Source organism: Tauraco erythrolophus, chromosome 5 (assembly GCF_009769465.1).
Source record: "Tauraco erythrolophus isolate bTauEry1 chromosome 5, bTauEry1.pri, whole genome shotgun sequence".
Taxonomy (NCBI): Eukaryota; Metazoa; Chordata; class Aves; order Musophagiformes; family Musophagidae; genus Tauraco; species Tauraco erythrolophus.
The window spans coordinates 50,848,440-50,870,212 of NC_141469.1; the positions used below are offsets into that span (position 1 = coordinate 50,848,440).

A 21,773-nucleotide genomic window follows, 5' to 3' on the forward strand; every position below is an offset into this window, starting at 1 on the left:
ACTGAATAAAGCCTTGAAAAAAGCAGCTGATCCATAAGATTTTTATCATCTTCACCGCATCTGTAAATGGAATGAAAGGACCTGTTATTTATCTGAGTGGCACCTTGTTTTCAATGTGAAATGTGCAGCTTCTCGGTGATTTCTCTGAGAACTCTGCCAAGTCCCTGAGCATAAATTATGGATGTTACCTTTGGACTCATCAACATGAGTATAATTTTATCTTTGTGGTCCTCCTGGGCAACGCCAGAGCTTGCAATGTATGCTTAGCATGGATAGTGGTGAGATGCACTCAGTAGGATCTCTGTACATTGAGAGCATAGCATGCTAAATTATGAATTTTTATTAAAACATAAAAGAGGTCATGAGGTCATTATTTTCACTGTTTAACAATACAGAAAACAACACAATGCTTATAGTATTTATTTTCCTAAGTTTCTAAAACCTGTCCATCAAAACCAATTTCTGGCAAATTCAAGATACCACACTGGCTCAAATATAATGGCATTTTCCTTCCAGCAAGTAAAATGTGAAAGAACTACACTTGTCTTACACTTGTTTTCACACTAGGTTTCTGAGTAAGCTTTCTAGCCCTTTTAAAAAACAAACAAGAAGATCTAAATGGCTGGTAAAAAGTACAGCAATCGAGGTATTTGATGAATATGTGAGCTGAAACCGGGAACAGGTTTGACAGCAGAAACTGCAGGACACATTGCGGGAGCAAAACAAACAGGAGGGGCCTGTGGTGTCCTGCATCCTTCCCTTCATACAGCTGCAAGACTCCTTTGTATTTGAGACAATTCGGAATTTATTTGAATACTAATTGGTACTTATACACCAGAAAAAAAAATTGTAATCTCTCAGAGGAAGGCTGAAAGAGGGAAAAAGCTGAAAAAGAAAATGTGTTTGGATTTAAGGTACAGCAATTTCCAGCTCTTACGAACAGTGGAGGTAAATCCCACCATCAACATTTGTTTCCACTACACGTGTAATTGCTAGTAAGTGACCATCCTGGATCAAACACGCTTTGGGGTCCTTATTTGAAATCGGTGAGGATACTGGCCTACATAAGCAAACATTTATTTAAGAGAAAGTCTTCAAAAGCAGTTAATCAGCACAGTAACACAGGGCTTAATTAAGCTTACAACTGCTAATGGATTTAGGGTGTCATTCATTCACAGTTATCTAAGTCTGGCTCATTCCCTCCTGTGTGCTGGCACTAGCAAGTTATTCCTCAGAATGGTTTGACTATTTTTTCTCCCCTTTCCTTATGGGTCTGATACCCAGGGAGAGCAGCAAGCTCTGGAGGGCCACAATGCTTCATGATCCCTACAGCTGGCACACGAGACGCACTGCCCGTTTTGGCAGCAACCCTACTAGGTGAGGCTAAGCCAAAGTGCATTTTCTGCTAGTGGCTCAGCACTTGGAGCTCTTCATATAAAACACTCAAGCAGTGGCAAAGGTGATTAAAACTAGGAATTTATTCTAATGACTTCTTTCAGGACAATCCTTACTGCCATAACGTATTGTTGCGGAGTAAAAATCCATCAAAATCTCTCTTCTGGGTATGTAAACTGGTTCTGCTAGGATAATCCTCCTTATAGATTGTCTGCAGCCATGCACTTCAGAGCAAGAAAGGGACCATTATCAACATCCTTGTCTAAATTCCTACGTAATATATGCCAAAGAGACTCAATCCAGCAATTTTTGCACCAGGCTTTTATTTCAAGCTACAGTTAGAGCTGTAACAACTTCACATGGCAGGATTTCAAACAGGCCCTCTGCTCTCCTGCTTGCAGGCAGCCAAGCTATTTGCAAACACTTTCACACGTTCTCCTGCCTGTGAGAAATGTAGGCCACAGCTTACCACAAGCAGAATGTGTGAAAATGCTCTTAAAAGGCCCAGCTGCTGGCCTGTTTTTCATTGACGAAGAGTGAAAGGCCTTTTAAATACTCCCCTGCTTTCCATCCCTTAAACTCTCCTTTTTCACAAAGCAAACTTTCCCTTTCTGGGGTGAAAACATCAGACAGGCTGTCTCCCCTGCCCCAGGATGTAGCTGCTGTAGCATCACTCACTCTTATACTACCCTCACTAAGGACTGGGCCAAACCATAGCACTGGATGAAAATCCTCCACCACCAGCAAAGAAACAAACAAACTAACCCAGACCCAACTGGGGGCTGCTTTTAGATTCTCCATATTTCAATGTATTTTTAAATATCAACATTATCCATAATTATTTGATTCTTAAGTAAAAAAGTTGGAAATTGAAAGGAGTTATATTTGTTTTCATACAAGTAGTCAATCCAAATTAATTTCAATTAAGTGAATAAACAATACTCTGCTACCACTAAAGCAGAAATTCCTCAGAAATGAGGGATTTAAAATTAGCATGAAAGGTCTGTAAAGTAAAAATAAAGAAAAAAAATTAATTACAAATCATAGATAGAGAATATTTCCTTGAATACTGCTCAGATTTTAATCCATGATTTTCACGATATTGTTCAAAGGTTTCAAACAAGAATACCACTCAACATGGAAAATAAAGTAAGAATTTGTTTTAAATTTCAAGGTTGCCTACCTGGGACTAAAATGCTGAAGGAATTGAACCTTCTTTCTCATTTGATCGCAACTTTGCTTCACATTCTTTCCAAGTATGAGGACAATGCCTGCAATATTGAAAGCAGATAAAACACTCAAGAATTTTGCTGGATTTCTTCTAATACAACCATACAGCATGCTGGCAAATGTTCTTGAAGAAATAATCTCTTGCCTATGTTCTCCAATTGTTTTAACTGCTTCATGGGACATAAACTGCAAAAGATGACATTTAAATATCTCAACCAATAAAACTGTTAATCATTATTCTCAACTACCACTTCCAGCAATCACCAAAATACAGCAAGGTTTTCTAAGCAGGAAAAGACAGTCCTTGCCAGAGTTAGAGGCAAGGTGTATAATACAAAAGAGCGACAAATAGCCACTTTGTGTAACACCAAGTGAGGAAAATAATAGCTTTGTTATGTGGGGGAAGAATGGAAGTGGTCTGGAGGAAGATGTGGAAAGACATAGGAGAATGATTTTGTGGGTAGGATTTTTGGAAATGCATTTTGCATGTGAAAGGTGCATATAAGAAGTCATAATGGAAATTAAAAGTAGCACTGGCAGTTGAAGGAGGAGCCTGGAAGGAAGTCAGAATGTGATTTGACATGAAAGAGTACTTTATGTGAAGCTTAGAAAGCAATGACTAAAACACAGAGGTGACAGGTGACAAGAGGCAACCACTGAGATCTATCATATGGTTTGAGTTGCAAGGAGGAAACAAATCCCCTTGCAGTTTGTGCCCTTCATGGTTTGGCATGACAGTACGAGGTTGGGCAAAGCCACAGCACAGGAGGCTGGAATGCAGGCTGAGATTGAAATTGTTGTTAAAATATGATAGTGTAAAAAAAATGTCCAGTGTATTTGGCCGGATGTACGGTGCAAGGGAGGACTCAAAGGGCCGAGTGATATCATAGAAGATCGTGAGACACTTAGAGGCACAATACTAGATGAAAAGAGAACTAGTAACTGTTGTTCCATCACATTATAAAGTATCATAATTTTATTTAAAGAATGGATTTCCTAATGACAGGTATTACACTGAGTTTAATTTGCATTTTCTGAAAAATATTTAGTAGTTTCTAATACTGTCATATATAGCCTAAGAATATGAGTAGTACTTCATGACCTGATCACAAAATTTAAATTCTGTTTTGCTGTGTATTATTTTTACTATTATAGTCTTTATAAATCAAATATTTTGATCTAGGATTAATGATTTAAATAAGCACAAACCTTTTTTTTTGTGGACCAAATGTTACACCACCAGTTTTCTGGAACTTTTTTAGGCATTGTCCTATGTATGACACCTTTCCAACGGCAAAACCTAAGACACCAGCAACTACAAAGCCAGATAACAAAACACTGTTAATACAAGAGCTTAAATCGAGTCTGCAATCGGCTCCATTTTAATCATATGACGAATTGTACGTAGCATGTCTTCTCAAAACACGTCACAAACACACGTGAAGTTATACATGGAAAACCAACTACATATCATGAGACATAGCAACTGATCCAAAACAATGCAGACTGGGAAAGGATAGCATATTCACCCCGAATCACAAGATTTCAGGTTCAGAGGAACAGATAATGGAGAAAGCCCACAATGAAATTAAATCACAATCAGCACTAATTTCTCTTGCCCTTGTATGAACACCACGGTATTTCTGATGATCTCAATTTTAACACTTATCTTCTCAGGGCTTCTAAGAAGCTAGAACGTCAGGCTGCCACACCATCACACTGGGGCTTTCACTCATTACAGAGTCAGAATAAAAATATTACTTCAACATCCTCGATGACTCGTATAACTGGAGTGCTACCATGGATGGCTACAAGCTCTTCAGGAAGGATAGGAGAGGTAGAAGGGGTGGTGGGGTTGCCCTGTATGTAAGGGAAGGTCTAAACTGTTTAGAGTCAAATGTTGGGGATGACTTGGTAGAATGTCTGTGGGTGAAAATCAAAGGGGGGCCTATGAAGGCAGATATTGTAGTGGGAATCTGCTACAGGCCACCCTATCAGGACAGTGAGACTGATGAGCTGTTCTTTAAACAACTGGGGGAAGTCTCGTGCTCACTAGCCCTTGTCCTTATGGGTGACTTTAACCTACCTGATGTCTGTTGGAAGTATAACATAGCAGTCAGGAAACAGTCTAGGCGGTTCCTGCAGAGTGTGGAGGACAACTTCCTATCACAACTAGTCAGTGAACCGACTAGAGAAGGTGCTCCCCTAGACCTGCTGTTTGTGAACAGAGAAGGTCTTGTGGGAGATGTGAAGGTTGGAGGACGCCTGGGGCATAGTGACCACGAGATAATAGAATTCTCAATTCTAGGGGAAGTTAGGAGGGGGAACACTAAAACGGCCAAGCTGGACTTTGGGAGAGCTGACTTTGGGCTGTTTAAAAGTCTGGTTAACAAAGTCCAATGGGAGACAGCTCTCAAGGGTAAGGGGGCGCAGGAGGGATGGTTACTATTCAAAAAGGAAATTCTGGAGGCACAGGAGTGAGCTGTCCCTGTGTGCCGGAAATCGAGCCGCCGGGGTAGAAAACCAGCTTGGATGACAAAGGAGATCTGGGAACATCTCAAAAGAAAAAGGGATGTCTATAAGTCTTGGAAGAATGGGCAGGCATCCAGGAATCAATACAGGGAGGAAGTTAGGACATGTAGGGAGATAATCAGGGGGGCAAAAGCCCAATTGGAACTTAGACTAGCCTGCTCCGTAAGGGACAACAAAAAGTCTTTCTATAAATATATTAATAACAAAAGGAGGGCTAAAGATCACCTCCAGCCCCTACTGGACTCAGGGGGTACGTTAGTCACTAGGGATGAGGACAAGGCTGAGGTCCTTAATGCCTTCTTTGCCTCAGTCTTTAATAATAAGGTCAGTAGTTCCCAGGTGAGCTGGCCTTCGCTGTCTGAGTGCAGGGAGGGAGAGCAAATCGAAGCTCCTGTGATCCAAGAGGAACGGGTCAAGGATCTGCTCCTTCAGCTGGATGCTCACAAGTCTATGGGGCCTGATGGTATCCACCCGAGAGTCCTGAGAGCGCTGGCGGATGTCATTGCCAAACCCCTGTCCATTATCTTTGGGCAGTCTTGGCTCACTGGGGAAGTTCCGCTGGACGGGAGGCTGGCGGATGTTACCCCCATTTACGAAAAAGGGCGGAAGGAGGATCCGGGGAACTACAGGCCTGTCAGTTTGACCTCGGTGATGGGCAAAGTCATGGAACAGGTTATCTTGAGTGCTATTAATGAGCACATACAGGTTAACTGGGTGATCAGGCCCAGTCAACATGGGTTTATGAAAGGCAGGTCTTGCCAATCAAACCTGATCACCTTCTATGACAGGGTGACCCGCCTGGTTGACAAGGGAAGGGCTGTGGATGTAGTTTTCCTTGACCTCAGTAAAGCCTTTGATACAGTTTCTCATAGTGTTCTGGTTGAGAAACTGATAACTGCTGGCCTGGACAGGCACACCCTCCTTTGGGTTAAAAACTGGCTGGATGGCCGGGCCCAAAGAGTGGTGGTAAATGGGGCTAAATCCGGCTGGAGGCCGGTCACCAGTGGGGTTCCCCAGGGCTCAGTGCTGGGTCCAGTTCTGTTTAACATCTTTATCAATGACCTGGATGAGGGGATTGAATGTACCCTCAGTAAATTTGCGGATGACACCAAGCTGGGAGGCTGTGTTGATCTGCTCGAGGGTAGGGAGGCCCTTCAGAGGGACTTGAACAGACTGGATCGTTGGCCTGAGGCCAATGGCATGAGCTTTAATAAGGCCAAGTGCAGAGTCCTTCACTTGGGGTATAAAAACGCCAAGAATCGCTATAGGCTCGGGGAAGAGTGGCTGGAGAGCTGCCTGGCGGAGAAGGACCTGGGGGTCTTGGTTGACTACCGGCTTGATATGAGCCAGCAGTGTGCCCAGGTGGCCAAAAAGGCCAATGGGATACTGGCGTGTATCAAGAATAGTGTGACCAGCAGGAGCAGGGAAGTGATCCTGCCCCTGTACTCGGCACTGGTGAGGCCACACCTGGAATATTGTGTCCAGTTTTGGGCCCCTCGCTTTAAGAGAGATATTGAGCTCCTGGAGCGAGTCCAAAGAAGGGTGACTAAACTGGTCAAGGGGCTGGAAAATAAAACTTATGAGGAGCGGCTGAGGGAGTTGGGGCTGTTTAGCCTGGAGAAGAGGAGGCTGAGGGGGGACCTGATTACAGCCTATAAATACTTGAGAAAAGATGGTGGGGAGGTGGGGGAAGGGCTCTTTACATTAGTGATGGGTGATAGAACAAGAGGAAATGGGTATAAGCTTAGTCAGGGGAGATTCAGGTTGGATGTTAGGAAGTATTTCTTCTCTGAAAGGGTTGTCAGCCACTGGAATAGGCTGCCCAGGGAGGTGGTTGAGTCCCCATCCCTGGATGTGTTTAAGAATAGGGTGGATGATCTACTTGAGGATATGGTTTAATGGGTATTAGGGATGGTTGGACTCGATGATCTCTAAGGTCTTTTCCAACCTAGAAATCTATGAATCTATGAATCTATGATTTTCTGTTGAACTTCTACTAAAGAGGGAATCAACTTATTTTTTTGCCATTTAAGAGCCGCCTTACCGTACAGTTTCTGTGCTTTTAGTTAGATAAATCAAATGAACATATGAAAATGAATATACTATTTTATATTTACTACGATGGCCCCTTGATACCATAAGCTGTGTGATTTGATAAGCATGGCTGATCACTGAGGCTGACATTAGTTATAAAACAAAGGTGAGACTGGAGTTTTTACCAGTTTGAGAGTAAATATAAGCTGCTACTGAAAACGATTACATTAAAAGAACCTTATTTCATACATTTATTTTTAAACGCAGTAGAATTCTGATTTCCTAAAGCACTGTAGTAACATCTCATAAATTCACAGAAAGGAAGAGTTTGAAAAAAGGTTCTGAGAGATGCATCAAAGGTCTGCGAGTTGCCTGTAAATAACCTTTTTTTTCCTTTTAGAATTGGGTACAACTTACTTGCCATCTTAGGTAATGAACCAAATCTTGGGTTTGCTGAGAAAATGCCTAAAATAAAAGGAAATAGTCAGAAAGCTTATTCACTTGAGGAACTCACCTAAGTACTAAGTACTCAGTACTCAAAACCTAGACAGTATTTTTCCGACAATCTTTCTGCATTTCTGAAGGTGAAGGCTGTACCAAAAAATTACAAGTCCATCAAATCAGATTTAGGAACATCAGGGCACTTTCTATTCCACTAGTTCTTAGCCCATCTGTTTTGGGGCAGTCCTAAGTCATAGGAAGAAAAAAAAAATGGACTTTGCAGGATTCAGTTCAGGCAGGGGTTTGGAGCATAAATCAACATGAAAGCAGCATGACTACCACTGGTGACACTTGCAGCACTGCAGGAGGAGGAGATGGTGGCTTATGTTTCAGCACACACCAACCTTGCAAATATCATAGTGAACTGAAATCTCTTACTCAGAGTCCAGCTCCTTGTGCCGCAAGAAGCAGGCCCAAACTGTTCTTCAGTAGTTTTCTGTGGCTATTGATTAAATTTGGGTTAAACTGTACCACTAGTATCTAGCCTTCTCCTCTGGAGAGAAGAGATCATACACTTTGGCCTTTAACAGGAGAATACAGCGTGCTGAACAGGAAAAGTGAGAGATTATCTGTAGCTTTTCCCACCAAAATCTACCTTCGCCCAGTTAACACCAGTATGCCTCTGAGAGCATGTGTGTCTAGCACAGGAGTGCCATGCTATGGAGGAGGACTCCACACAGCAAGATTACCATGGCAAAGGGAAGTGAACATTGCACTGTTACATGCATTCAGACAGTGTTAAAGAGGTTCAGAAGCTCCAGCTTCTTCTAGAGCCAGAGTACTGTGTGCAGTCATCTGAGAGGAGTGTTTAGACAGAGAGGCATTCAGTCTATGCTAAGTGCAACGGCCTTTGCCCACTGGCATCTATGCCATTTTAAATACAGTCTCTCAGGGGAGGAAGGAACAAAATTGTTGCTTGTTTCTAAACAGCTCCCCCCTTCCAATTGTTGACTCACATTAATGATTATTTCATATAGGCCTTTGTTCTTTTGCAGCTGATAAGAAAGGTCCAAGTACAACGGAGAGAAACTGGGAGGAGTACCCAGTGCCAGAATGTGGCATGTTATCTACTGAGCCAACCCCAGTCCCCTTCCTATCACTGCTCACCCTTTTTTCAAATGTCTAATCCTTTGCCTTCCCTCACACACTCTCCCTTGCTCCTTCCCTCCTCATCTGCCTACAAGCTCATAGGTCAGGGATGCAACAGGGAACTCACATCGGCCTGTCATGTTACAGCACAGCTTTTGGGTTTTCTGCTCTAGTCCTCCTGACCATCTTATTAAAAAAAAACCCAACAAAACAATGTGATGAGGAGGAAACAAAATAGTGGCTGGAACAAAACAAGGGGCTTACAAACACATACAGTGAGAAAAGGCTAAGCCATTTCCACCTTCTCCATTTGCTGTCTCCTTCCACCCATGTCTTACAGCCCCTGGATTCTTTTCTGCTTCTTGCTTCAGATCCTGTGATTTTTCTCTTCTCCTACCTGCTCTTGCTGTAACCAGTTGCTGATGCAGGCTGAAGGACTGTCTTATTTGCTCCTGTGGGATACACCCATCTTAGTGGTCTTCAGGATGGATGCCCTTCACTCTTTACCCAAAAAGCTAACCTCAACCTTATTATTAGTCAAGACTTCCAGAAGGGAAACTGCACATTGAAAGGTGCAATGTGTAGAACCAGGCTCATTCCCCACATAAACAGAATACAATTCTCTTTTGTGTTAGCCTGCAGATCGCAGGCCATCTCTATAAAAAGCTCTCTGTCTCCTCACTTTGGCAGTTATTCCTTGTCCCTTTGCACCAAAGCTGTATTCATATTGATATGTGGTCACTGTAAAAACATTGCCAGCATTTTTCAAATGAAATGACAGTTAGAGCTACAGTACCCAATTCTGATGCCTCTGCTCAGGTTGTGCGATGCTCTGTCCTACAAGCAGCCTCAGTGAAGACTCTACTCAAATACATGTGATCATGGTGACAGAATCTAGCCATCAGTCTTTGAATTTGTGAATTCTCTTTTCAGTTCATGTTCTTTCAAAAGAATGACTGTGGCAATGCGTACATAATGATCAAATCACTATAACAATGACAGTGATGAGTGAGAGGAATACTGATCTTGAAAAACAGCAGGCTTTAGGGAAACTTGCATTTCAGTAGTAATTTCAGAGTCTCAAGTTCATAGCTTAGGACCATCCTGTATTTCTGATACTTACCTTTTGAGACTAGCCCATGGGTGACAAGCATGCTCCCAAGAGACAAAGGAAGAGCTGTAAATATAAAAAGGAGGCGAGTATATGGTTATCAGCCAAAATTTGTTACCTATTTGTTAAATATATTATTCTTTTGTATGTTAAATATTTTATTTGTTTATAATGCTAAACACATTACTCTTCTTCTAAACATTAACTTTGTGTCCTGTCTTAATCACCTATTACATCTGCTCACTTAGGTCACCATCTCTTCAAAGCAAGGATGTGTACACACAGTGCCAGATATCAGGCATGCTGTAGCATCTGGAGCTAATGTATCATATGTATTTATTAAATAATAGCTTCCATAATCTAAACATCTCCTCTCAGTACTGCAACACTAGTAATGACAGCAGCTCTGATGAAATGCTGAAATGCTTTTCAATCTTCTCCTTTCAGAAAATGGATAATGTAGGTACAAACTGACATGGTGGACTTAAAAGGCACTAAAGCACTGAGTGACTAATCTTTTAGATGTCCTAACATCTAAAGAATTTCACAAACACAAGAGACATAGCCATGACAAGAGACATAGCCTTTCATTCAAAGGCAAGAATAAGTATGTAAAAAAGTAAAACATTCCTAAGGTTGTTTTAATAATGGACTTCAAGAATAGAACCAACTTTATGATTCTTAAAGCAAGTTCATATTAAACAAGAACTCAATTCAACCACCTTTACCTACAATGATTAGGCAAATGATTCAATCAACCCTACAATAACAAATTGCTCAATGTAAAATATGGTGACAGAGTTAACCCACAATAATATTCCAACAAAACCCAATGTATTGCAATAAACAGCTTGGCATTTTGCAGCCAGTTTTGTGTAAGCACATCAAGAAGTCATTCTCAGTGTGATGAGAACAAGTTTGGATCACTCACCTCTGTACCAGAAACTTTCCTTTTTGCATTCTGCACGGATCCTTGCAATTTCTCCAGCATCGTGATTTTGTGAGATGGGACAATTGGACATCGGCTGAGAGGATAAACTAGGGTTAGCTTATTGAATTTAAAATCACAGGAAGAAACAAATAAATGAATTAAAAAAGATAAATTATTTAAAAACCAAATAAAATGCGATGCAAGAACCAATCAAACAAGCAAAACTCCTTGTTCTGCTGTTAGCAGATGAAATACTTGATACCCCAATACAGAAACAGAAAGAACTACATAGGTTTTAAGTTAAAACCACTCATCCTGTTGGTCTGTGCTTTCCTAAAATAGCTCAGCTGCTGCTTACCCCAGAAGTATATTGCTTTATTTCCGTTAGCCATATCATTCTCATGAGCTACATCAGTCTTCTGGGAAAGAAATGACAGGAAATAAAAGGCAGAGTGGGGGTTTCTAAAAACGAAGTTCTGTCTTGTACAGAAGTCAATTTAAGCTCAGTAACAGCAGATTTTGCAAGTATTCAGAAGAGGGTCAACATAAACTCTGTCAGATTCCCCTAACCAGCCTTACTTTCTCTCTGAGCAGTTTAAATATATTCATGGCATTAACTGAACTCAACCATACTGGCTTCACCTTCACAATAATTTGCTTGCCGACAGGCTTCTTGTACGCTAATGGTAGCTATTATTTTTTTCCATTTTGATTGTGAGAAAAAAGTGACAGTACTCTCTCTTGCATTCTACTATCCAGGGTATTGACATGTGATTATACATAGATTGTTCTTCTTTCTTTAAGGGATTGTGCTGGGCTTGTGCAGTTTTGGTAGCAGGGGAGGGGCTACAGGGATAGCCACTGTAAGGAGCTGCGAGAAGCTTCCCTGGCTCCAAGTCAGATCTCTTTTTGGCCAGGTCAGACCCGCCTCTGGCTGGGGCCGAACCAATCAGCGCCTCTGTGAATAAACATATTTAGAAGGGACAAAGGAACCTGCACCATGTGGGACCTGCAGTGAAGAAACAGAGGAGGCAGGAGCCTGGTCCCCGGCCTCCTGGGCGGGCAGCTGCCCACACTGGGCCGCTGCCACTGAACTGGAGATGACAACGGTGGTACAGCTTGGAGAGTTCTGAAGTGCTCTGCTCCTAGGGACCCATTGGGTAGAATTCGTCCTGCCAGGACCACCGAGGTTCACAGGGGTGGTCAGGTCTGGCACTGCTGCAGGGGAGGAGAGAGGACTGAGATCCAAGAGAAACGGCTACACAGACACCAAGGTCAGTGAAGAAGGAGCAGGAGGAGGTGTGTTGGAGCTGAGATTCCCCTGAAGGCTGTGATGAGAAGGCAGGTGGCCTCCCTGCAGCCCATGGAGATTAACAGCGGAGCAGAGATCCACCTGCCACCCACGGGAGACCTCACGCTTGAGCAGGTGTCTGCACCCAAAGGAGTTTGTAGAGGACTGTCCTATGGGACAGGATCCCACGCTGCTGGAGATTAACTGTGGAGCAGAGATGTATCTGCAGTCTGTGGAGGACCCCACGCCAGGGCAGGTGGCTGCACTCTGAGAAGTCGTGACTCCATAGGAAAAGCCTGCGCTGGAACAGTCTGATGGGTATGGACTGGTTTTCATGGGAAGGGCTCACGTTGGAGAAATTCATGGAGAACTGTCTCCTGTGGGAAGGGACCCCATGTTGGAGCAGAGGAAGAGTGTAAGGAGTCCTCCCCCTGAAGAGGAAGGAGTGGCAGAAACAACATATGACGAACTGACCACAGCCCCCATTCCCCGTCCCCCTGTGCCACTGTGTGGGAGGAGGTAGAGCCAGGAAGAAGGAAGAGGTGGAGGAAAGCGTTTGTGAGATCTGGCTTTCTTTCTCATTGTCCTGGTTTTGACTGTGACAGAGTTCTCTGAATGTGATTGGTAATTAATTAAATTGATTTGTCTCCAAGTCCAGTCTGGTTTACCCGTGGCTATGGCTGGTGGGTGATCCCTGCCTGTTCTTATCTTGACCCTCAAGCCTTTTGTTATATTTTCTCCTCTCCACTCCACCGTAGTGGTGGGGGGAGTGCGCAAGGGGCTGTGTGGTGCTTAGTTGCTGCCTGGGGCTAAATGGTGACAGAGACAACTTGGTTATCAGTGTTAGCACCTGTAGTATCATTATCGGACATGTCAAATATACAGGTGTACTGGTTTTGGCTGGGAAAGAGTTTATTTTCTTCATAGTAGCTGGTATGGTGCTGCGTTTCGGATTTGTGACCAAACCAGCGTTGATTACACAGGGATGTTTCAGTTATTGCTGAGCTGTGTCTGCACAGTGTCAAGGCCTTTTCTGTTTCTCAGGCTGCCCTGCCAGCGACTAGGCTGGGGGTACACAAGAAGTTGGAAGGGGACACAGCTGGGACAGCTGACCCCAACCGACCCAAGGAATACCTCACAGCATGACCTTGTGCTCAGCAATAAAACCCAGGGGAAAGGAATCATCGTTAAGTTAAAAGTAACTGAAATTTTAACATTTTTCTGTAAAAAAGCAATATGTACAAACATACTTACTCTTCAAAGTAAAACCAGACTTTGCAGAAAAAGCAGTGCCTTGGGAAAAAGAGCACATTAGTCTATTGACAGGATCCTACCTCATTTTATGCCTGAATGATCCATGATTTTGTAACCATAATAATGAATGCATTTATTGGCCACAGCCACAGATTTTGCATTTCAGCTAATTAATATCTCTGTTCTTCTTCAAGCACTGCTCCCACTGAAGTTAATGGTGGTGCTGCTTGGGTAAATGGACTCCACTCCAGACGCTAGAGAACCACTCCTAACTGGTTTCACAGCAAGGTTACAGCAAATACAGTAAAATCCAAACAGGCTGAGTGAAAGATAGGGAAATGAGTGTCAGGGCCGTAAGTGCACCAACAGGCTTTGCAACCTCTCTGCTCCCATACGCACCCTACCAGGGCTTTGGTTGCTTGGGCTCAAATTCAACTCTAGTACAGCACAACTGTGTAACACTGAATTAGATCGCTGTGAAAACAGCAAAGCTGGGAGAAAGAGCTGCAAGAATCTTTGCCCAGGGCCTCTGCCCCTCAGCTCAGGAGCTGCATTTAAGCTCAGGCCCTTGCCTTAACCGTGTTGTAGGTATGCCTGTACCTGGCCTTTTACCATGACAATCCCTACCTTGCCTTGCTAACTTGACGTCCTGGTTTACCATCAGACTTGCCTTATTCCTACGGACTTGCCTGGCAATCACTGGACTGACTGTTGACTTACCCTAGTTAATGTCACTGGATCTGCTCTGCTCCTCTTTTTGGGTTACTGTGGGACTGTGCTCCTTGTCCCTGAGGTCACAACCCCTGACTGCCTTGCTGCCACTCGTGGCTCCTTGGTCACCTTTCCCTGCAGATCAGCCCAATTTTGCTGCTCTCCAGCAATGACTGGTTAGTAACAAGGTCATACCACATTTAAATTCCTTGTGGTTAATTACGTGCTTATAGCATAAAATGGTGAAATCTGAACCACCGTGTGTAGCTGATTTCTCCAGTAGAGGGTAAGGCTCAGCTGCTGTACAGCTGAAGGGCAGGTTCTTGTGCAGTACTGTTCCCTTCTCCCCTTCTGAATACATACACACACACAGGCACACACACACAACGTGATGGGGACAGGTTATACTGGACTAGTACTAAGACACTGGGGCTCTGCCAGTTCATAACTAGTTTAATTAGCATAGCATAAATCACAGTCTGCTATCTGTCGTGGTTTAGGCCGACCTGGCAACTAAACTCCACACAGCCACTCTCTCACTCCTTCCCCAGTGAAACAGAGGAGAAAAATATAATAAAAGGACTGAGGGTCAATGTAAGAACAGAGAAGGAGCACCCACCAACCATGGTCCCGGGCAAAACAGACTGGGCTTTCTTAAAGCAAAACAATTTATTAAAAGTTACTTAAAAAGACAAAGGGAAACAAAACCAGTTACTTGAGAGGATAAAGAGAAAACAAAGCCAGATCTTAAAAACAACACACCTCCCCACCCCCCTTTCCTTTTCTTCCTGGCTCTACCTCCCCCCCAGCAGCACAGGGGGAAAGGTAATGGGGGAATGCGGGTCAGTTCATCCCATGCTGTTACTGCTGCTCCTTTCTTAAAGGAAGAGTAGTCCTTACACCCTTTTTCCCTTGCTCCAGTGGATCCCTTACTCACAAGGAAAATCCACAAACTTCTCCAGTGTGAGTCCTACCCTCAGGATGCAATCATTCCCTATCGGATTGCTCCAGTGCGGGCTTTACCACAGTCTCGGATTCTTAGGGAGTTGCTGCCACTCGCTCTGGCGTGAGTCATCCCACGGACTCTAGATGCCTCTCTACCTTGTCGTGCGTCCCATGCTTCACGACTGTCCTCAGGCTCAGGCATCTCTTCTCCAACGTGGGCTTCTCCACGGGCTGTGAGTGGGTCTCTGCTCCACTGAGTCTGTCCTGGCTGCAGGGGGGCTACCTGCCATCTCACCACCGGTTGCAGGGGAAACTCAACTCCAGCACACCTTGTCCCGTTCCATCTTCACTAACCTGGTGTCTGTGTGGCCGTTTCTCTCAGATCTTAGTCCTCTCTGGGTGAACTTGGCCCAGCGGGCACCCCGGAGCGGGGCGCTCCCCGAGTTCCCCCAGCGGCTCCACCGCGGCCACCCCATCCTCAGCAGGTGGCGCCGGGGCAGTGCCCTCCTGCCCTCTCCTTGCTCCTGGGCAAAGGTACCTTTTCCAGTTCCTTTGTCCCAGTTTAAATAGGACAATTCGCAGAGGCGCCGATTGGCTCAACCCTGAGGGGGATGGGAGTCCAATCTGGTGGCCAGAACCGGGTCTGACCCGGTTCCAAAACCAAGGAAGCCACAGAGAGCAAATCCCCTCTCCCGCCACCAGAAACCGCCCCCCCCCCATCAAACCATCACACTATCTTAAGATTCAAAAGCTCCTAGCCCTCTGAGTGTAGTGAATCAGGCCAAATAACACATAGCCCTTTCTTCCCTTCACTTATATGCTTAAGTTAGCAGATATGTTTCTCTCTTTCTCCAAGAGCAACCAACGCAAAATCCCAGTTACTCACTAGCAACAGCATCAAAAGAAAAGGGAGAAAACTCAGCTTACCCTTCCAGCTTGCTTCTGTGGAGATGTCTGACTTTCCTGTTGGGTTGTTTCAGAAGACATTGTCTCTTTTCTTGTACCCTGCTGCTGATCTCAGTCGGCAGAAACTACGTGGTTTGTGCTTGGCCACCTCTCCTTCTGCTGGGTACAAAGGTAAAAAGTCAAAGTATCATATTGATACTACAAGATCAGTGTTTACCTAGAAATAGTAATGACCAAGTTGAAAGGAGTATATTTTTTGGCAGCAGATAGCATCCAGTCACCTGATTACAGCTTACAGCACAGTGTATCACTTACTAGCAACACAGAGTTGTGTGTAGCCTAATTCAAACACGGAAGTCAATAAGTACAATTAGATGCTGGATCAAGACCCAGTACAGCACTCAATCATAAAGAAACGAGAACAAATATGAGCAAGTCATCCAAAACTTTTCCAATCTTTATTGTATTACAGGTCAAAAATGTAGCTTTTTTAGTGTGCTGTCCAGAATCACTGTACTACTTTTATCCTCACTGCTGTCATCTGAAGCTTTGATTCCGCAGGACCCACAATGTAAGCCTATATCACAAACCACATTTGCATTTCCAACAAACAGAATCCAGTTACAAATGAAGGTTTTTTAAAAAAAAAATTATAAGAACTAATAGATTCCAAAGAGTTGCAATATTCCATGTCCAAGAGTTGTGCTGCTAGGGAAAAGCAAGAAGGAATCCCATTTATTTCTGGAGTAATTCAAACATCTAAACTATGATTTTACCCAGCACTTTGCTGCATGGTCTGGAACTTTATTTATAAACATACAGGGCACTGCAGCTTTTCAAAAAGTACCTTCTGAGAGTGGTGGCACTGAGCAAGACTAAAGCGACTGTGAAGAACAAGTTAAACAGGAAACATATGCAATGATTTAATAACCTGAATGGTTTTTGGCATTCATAATATTACTGTGTAAACCACTTCCTGCACTTATTTTGGGGTCAGTTATACAAGTTCAAGCAATGTCTGCTTCACGCACACTGGATATTCAGACAGCAACACTTTTTTAAGTGATGGAACAGAAGCAACACGACCTCTTCTCCCTTTGGTAAAAAGACTCAACTAAGCATTGCATTCACACCGATCTGCACTTTATTCTCAGCCACTCTCAAAAAAGACAATGACCACTGTGTCTTTGAAAAAACTTAAGTTTGAAAATCCGCATAATGTTGGGAAAGCCCACAGCTCTTCACTGTCTACCTCATCCTGACTGAGAGCAATTTAATTTTCCATCGGTCTCTCGTCACTTAATGCAAAAAAGGAGATAAAATGAGAAAAATGCATAAAACTTTAAAGAGGTTTACATCAATCAAAGATGTAAAATATTCTTATTCTTATCTCCTTTCTTATTCTTATCTGCTCACGAAGCCTACCTGTGCACACGGTTGCATAAAAAGCATCACTGGAAAGTACTATTGACATGGTTTCTAACTGCTCCAACAGATTTTAAGTGCGCATCTTTTTCATGAGGATAGAAAAGCTAAGTCACTGGAGAAAATAAATAAAACAGAAAAAAAAATAAGGAGTATAAATTAGGCTATAAACATTTGCAGCTTGTCATTAACCTCCTGTATTGTCTTCAGCGTATATTTCTTCAGAAATGTAAATTATTCAGCTACACTTCTGATTCAGTGTAATGAAGAATTCCAAAAATATGTAGGCCTTTAAGTAGTTTCCTGGTACCTCTCCCACTTGGGATGAAAGCTATGCTGGCAAGAACACAGCAAAGAGACAGAGTCGAGGTCATCAAAGTATTATTTAATTGAATTATTAATATTAGTACTTAGCACACATGCTGCCTCCTATCTGAGGAACGTAGAAGTGTTCCTGTATTTTGAGGCATTGTGTCTTGGTAAGACATCTGTCATCCCAAAAGATAACTTTATTTGCACTGACTTATTGAAGAAATGTAACTTTCTTAAATATTTTCACTGTAAAATTTATTTCTGTTTTCTCAACCTAACTATGTAATTGTTAGTGTTACAATTAACTGTATATTCTCTTAGCTGCCTTGGGAAGAATTCCTCAATGATGTTATTCTTATTCTTATAGAGGTGATCTTATAGCAGCCTTCCAGTACTTAAAGGGAGCCTCTACAGGAAAGCTGGAGAGGGACTTTTTACAAGGGCATGTAGTGATAGGACAAGGGGCAATGGATTTAAACTGAAAGAGGGCAGATTTAGAATGGATATAAGGAAGAAATTTTTCACTCAGAGGGTGGTGAGGCACTGGAACAGGTTGCCCAGAGAAGATGTAGATGCCCCATCCCTGGAGGTGTTCAAGGCCAGGTTGGATGAGGCTTTGGGCAACCTGGTGTAGTGGAGGGTTTCCCTGCCCATGGCAGGGGGCTTGGAACTAGATGATCTTTGAAGTCCCTTCCAACCCAAACCATTCTATGATTCTTCTGTTTAACAGAAATATCTGTATAACCCATTATTAAATCAATGTGGTTTGCAAGGATGAAATATTCAAAAAGCTTCCTATGCTACAAGAGCTATTCTGGATCATTCACTCATTTACAGAAGTTAAGGCTAATACAAGACTCCTGAAAGATCTCATGGTTTTGATTCTTTTAAGTGGTTGATAAAGAAGCACTATGCGATAAGATAGCAAAGTTTTTCAGATGTGAGAATTGCCAACTTCATATACTCTCTTTCCAACAAGAAGCCTCCTTCCAAATAGGAATGGTGACCACATAATTTCTAAGATTACTTGAGGGAGAAGGTGGGAGACAAAACTGTGTATGTTAACTGTTATATACTGCAATCTACAGTGGAGATACTGTACGTTCGCCCAGAGCAGGTGCCACTGAAGGACAACGATCCCCAAAACAACTTGTTAGGACTTCAGAGAGGCCCTTCAAAGACCGAGTGTCCGTTGTGAGGAAGAGGAGAAGACTCACAATGATGTTTCAAACAAATCTTTTGAACTGGAACTTTATTTTAAATCCAGGCTCTTATTTCGGAGAGTCGCAGCAGCTGCACTAGGTCTTCCATGAAAAGCTCCCTACCAACAACTGGCTGGACACCACGAAGCGGGCGAATGCCTCGCGCTTGCCCAGCCGTGCCCGCGCGTGAGCACCTGCTCAGCCGTCTGCTGACAGTCACTCATCCCGGGCACAGCACGCCCAGCGGGAACAGTGTTACTTTGTGCTTGCTGCTTGCTCTAAGGGCTGGGGACGTGCAAAACGCTGGGAGGTCTGGGTTTCCCGGGAAGGAACAGTGATTGCGACCAGGCCCACGGCAGGCGTCGGCTCCAGCCGACAGTGGCCTTCTCCTCTGGTTACACCCAGCCTCGCCCGCCTCCGGGCCCCGGCCCCGGGCCAAGGCGCTGGGGGGTATTCCCGTTACGAGCCGCTGCCTGCCTCCTGCCCCGGGCCGGCCGCCGAGGGCCACGCCAGCCCCGGCCTTCCTCCCGCCGTGACGCCGGAGAAATCCGGCACGGCGGAGCTCAGCCCGTCCAGGACGGAAAGGAGGAGACTGACGCTCCCCGCAGCCGCGGCGCGGAAGGTGGCTGGCGGCCGGCCGCGTCCCGGGGCACCGCTCACCCCTCGCGGGGCGCCGGGCCGGCGGGGGAAGGGGAAGGGGGCGGGGGCGGCCCGGCCCATCCGCGGCGGGGCCCCGGCAGCCCGTGAGGCGCGGGGGGGCCCGGCCGCGCTGAAGCCGTGTCCGGGAGGGCACCGACTCCGCCCTGCGGCCGCCGCCGGGGCACGGTGCCGGCCCGCTTCCCGCTGCCGCTGGGCTCCACCGCCATCTCCTGGCCGCCGGCGGCAGGGACAGGTGGGGCAGCCCGCCCCCGGCCCCGCGGAGCCCCGGGCGGCCCGCCCGCCCGTCCCGGCCGAGAGGCAGGGAGCCGCCGGGGCAGGCGCGGCGGAGGCGGGCGAGGGCGAAGCGCCGCCCGCCCGGGGCCGCGGGATGCCGGCGCGGCCGGGCAGTGCCCCGCCGAGCTCTGCTCGCCCCCGGGCTCCTCGGTCCTGCCGGTACCTCTTACTGAATGGGCAGTTCGCGCCTCACGGGCTGCTCCGGGGGAAAAACAGACGGCGAACGCGCTAACGAGATGCCTTCTGAGTCCTCGTATTTCCCAAAAGAAACCCAGAAAGTTATTTTCCAGGTCAACAGCCACCTAACAGGGCATGGCCTACGGTGCTGGGGGGGCTCCTGCGAAGTGAACGGAAAATGTGTTGTGGAAACTTAATGAAATCTTGTTCTTCAAAAAAGAAGTGACATTCAATTTGGACCGTTTTGGAATGAAAAGCATTGCTTATCTACTTTGATTTTAATACTATGATGCTTATGTAAGTAAATCAATACACTTTAATAATATTAACAAGAAGTAAATAACAAGCTAAAAAATAAGAAAAATACTTTTATCAATCAAAAATAATATTGCAAGGAAAAGTTATCCTGGAAATGTCAGTTCGGGGGGTGGGGGTTGTTCTAGGAATACTGAAGTCACTTTCTCTGAAATGAGTAATGTAAAGCCTTTCTCTAATGATAAACTTCATAAAACAAAGCATGTAAACCTGAGGTTTATTTTTGCATTTAATCTTTAATTAAAACCTGTTTTGTTTGTTTTGGGTGTTTTTTTTTTTTTTTTCACTGAGACATAGTTTTTAGTAGAATGTCCTAAATGGTGATATGACAATTCAGTCCTTATCTTGAAATGAATAGCTTGTGAGATCTGCATTATAATTCCTTCTCTTGCATGACCTTTACATCTCAATTTCATAGTAAACGTGACATAAGTCACAGTTCATTCACAGGACTTGGAGATGTTGATTGAGGAGAAGCTCAACGGGAGCCAGCAATGTGCACTGGCAGCCCAGAAAGCCAACTGTATCCTGAGCTGCATCCAAAGAAGCACAGCCAGATGGTTGAGGAAGGTGATTCTGCTTCTCTACTCTGCTCTCCTGAGACCCCACCTGGAATACTGCGTTCAGCTCTGGAGTCCCCAACACAAGCAGGAGATGGAGCTGCTGGAGCGGGCCCAGAGGAGGGCCACGAAGATGATCCAAGGGCTGGAGCACCTCTGCTATGAAGACAGGCTGAGAGAGTTGGGGCTGTTCAGTCTGGAGGAGGCTCCAGGGTGATCTTATAGCAGCCTTTCAGTATCTAAAGTGGAGCTACAAGAAAGCTGGAGAGGGGCTTTTTGAAAGGGCATGTAGTGACAGGACAAGGAGTAATGGCTTTAAACTGAAAGAGGGGAGATTTCAATTAGATCCAAGGAAGAGATTCTTTACTCTGAGGGTAGTGAAACACTGGAACAGGTTGCCCAGAGAAGTTGTGGATGCCCCATCCTGGAGGTATTCAAGGCCAGGCTGGATGAGGCTTTGGGCAACGTGATTTAGTGGAAAGTGTCTCTGCCTCTGGCAGAGGGCTTGGAACTAGGTGAACTTTAAGGTTCCTTCCAACCTAAACTGTTCTGATACTATGATTCTATGATTCATTCTTTTTAGTCCAAAAAGGCTTTCAGCCTCCAGAAGTCTTGGCTGCTTGAAGCCCCTTTCCCCAGAGTATTCTCTCACTCTTGCCAGTGAAACCAGACTGTTGGGCTTTGCTGCTGCTGCAAAACGTACTCTTCACATGGAGGTTTGGCAAGAGTGATGTCCTAAAACAGCTCATAAAAGTGTACCTATGTCTCCTGTGATCTAAGAGGAATTCTTGAAATTCTATGTAAAAAAAAGATTTAATAGATACTGCCTATATGCTATTTTGAAAACTACAATATACAAGAAAATTCCATGTGTGGCAAGTCTCTAATAACCAATTATTTTTTAACTGGTTCAGCTTAA

General features: G+C 44.5%; 1 protein-coding gene across 1 annotated transcript; it reads right to left on the reverse strand.

The window, feature by feature from the left end:
- Nucleotides 1-33: 33 nt before the first annotated feature.
- OCIAD2 (OCIA domain containing 2) lies at nt 34-16,011 on the reverse strand. The gene is made up of 7 exons (XM_086612444.1): nt 15,952-16,011; nt 10,824-10,917; nt 9,905-9,958; nt 7,609-7,656; nt 3,835-3,940; nt 2,579-2,666; nt 34-60 (listed from the first exon to the last, which is right to left on the reverse strand). The coding sequence occupies exons 1-6, from the start codon at nt 16,009-16,011 to the stop codon at nt 2,585-2,587; spliced, it is 444 nt and encodes a 147-aa protein (XP_086468570.1). The 3' UTR covers nt 34-60; nt 2,579-2,584.
- Nucleotides 16,012-21,773: the final 5,762 nt, after the last annotated feature.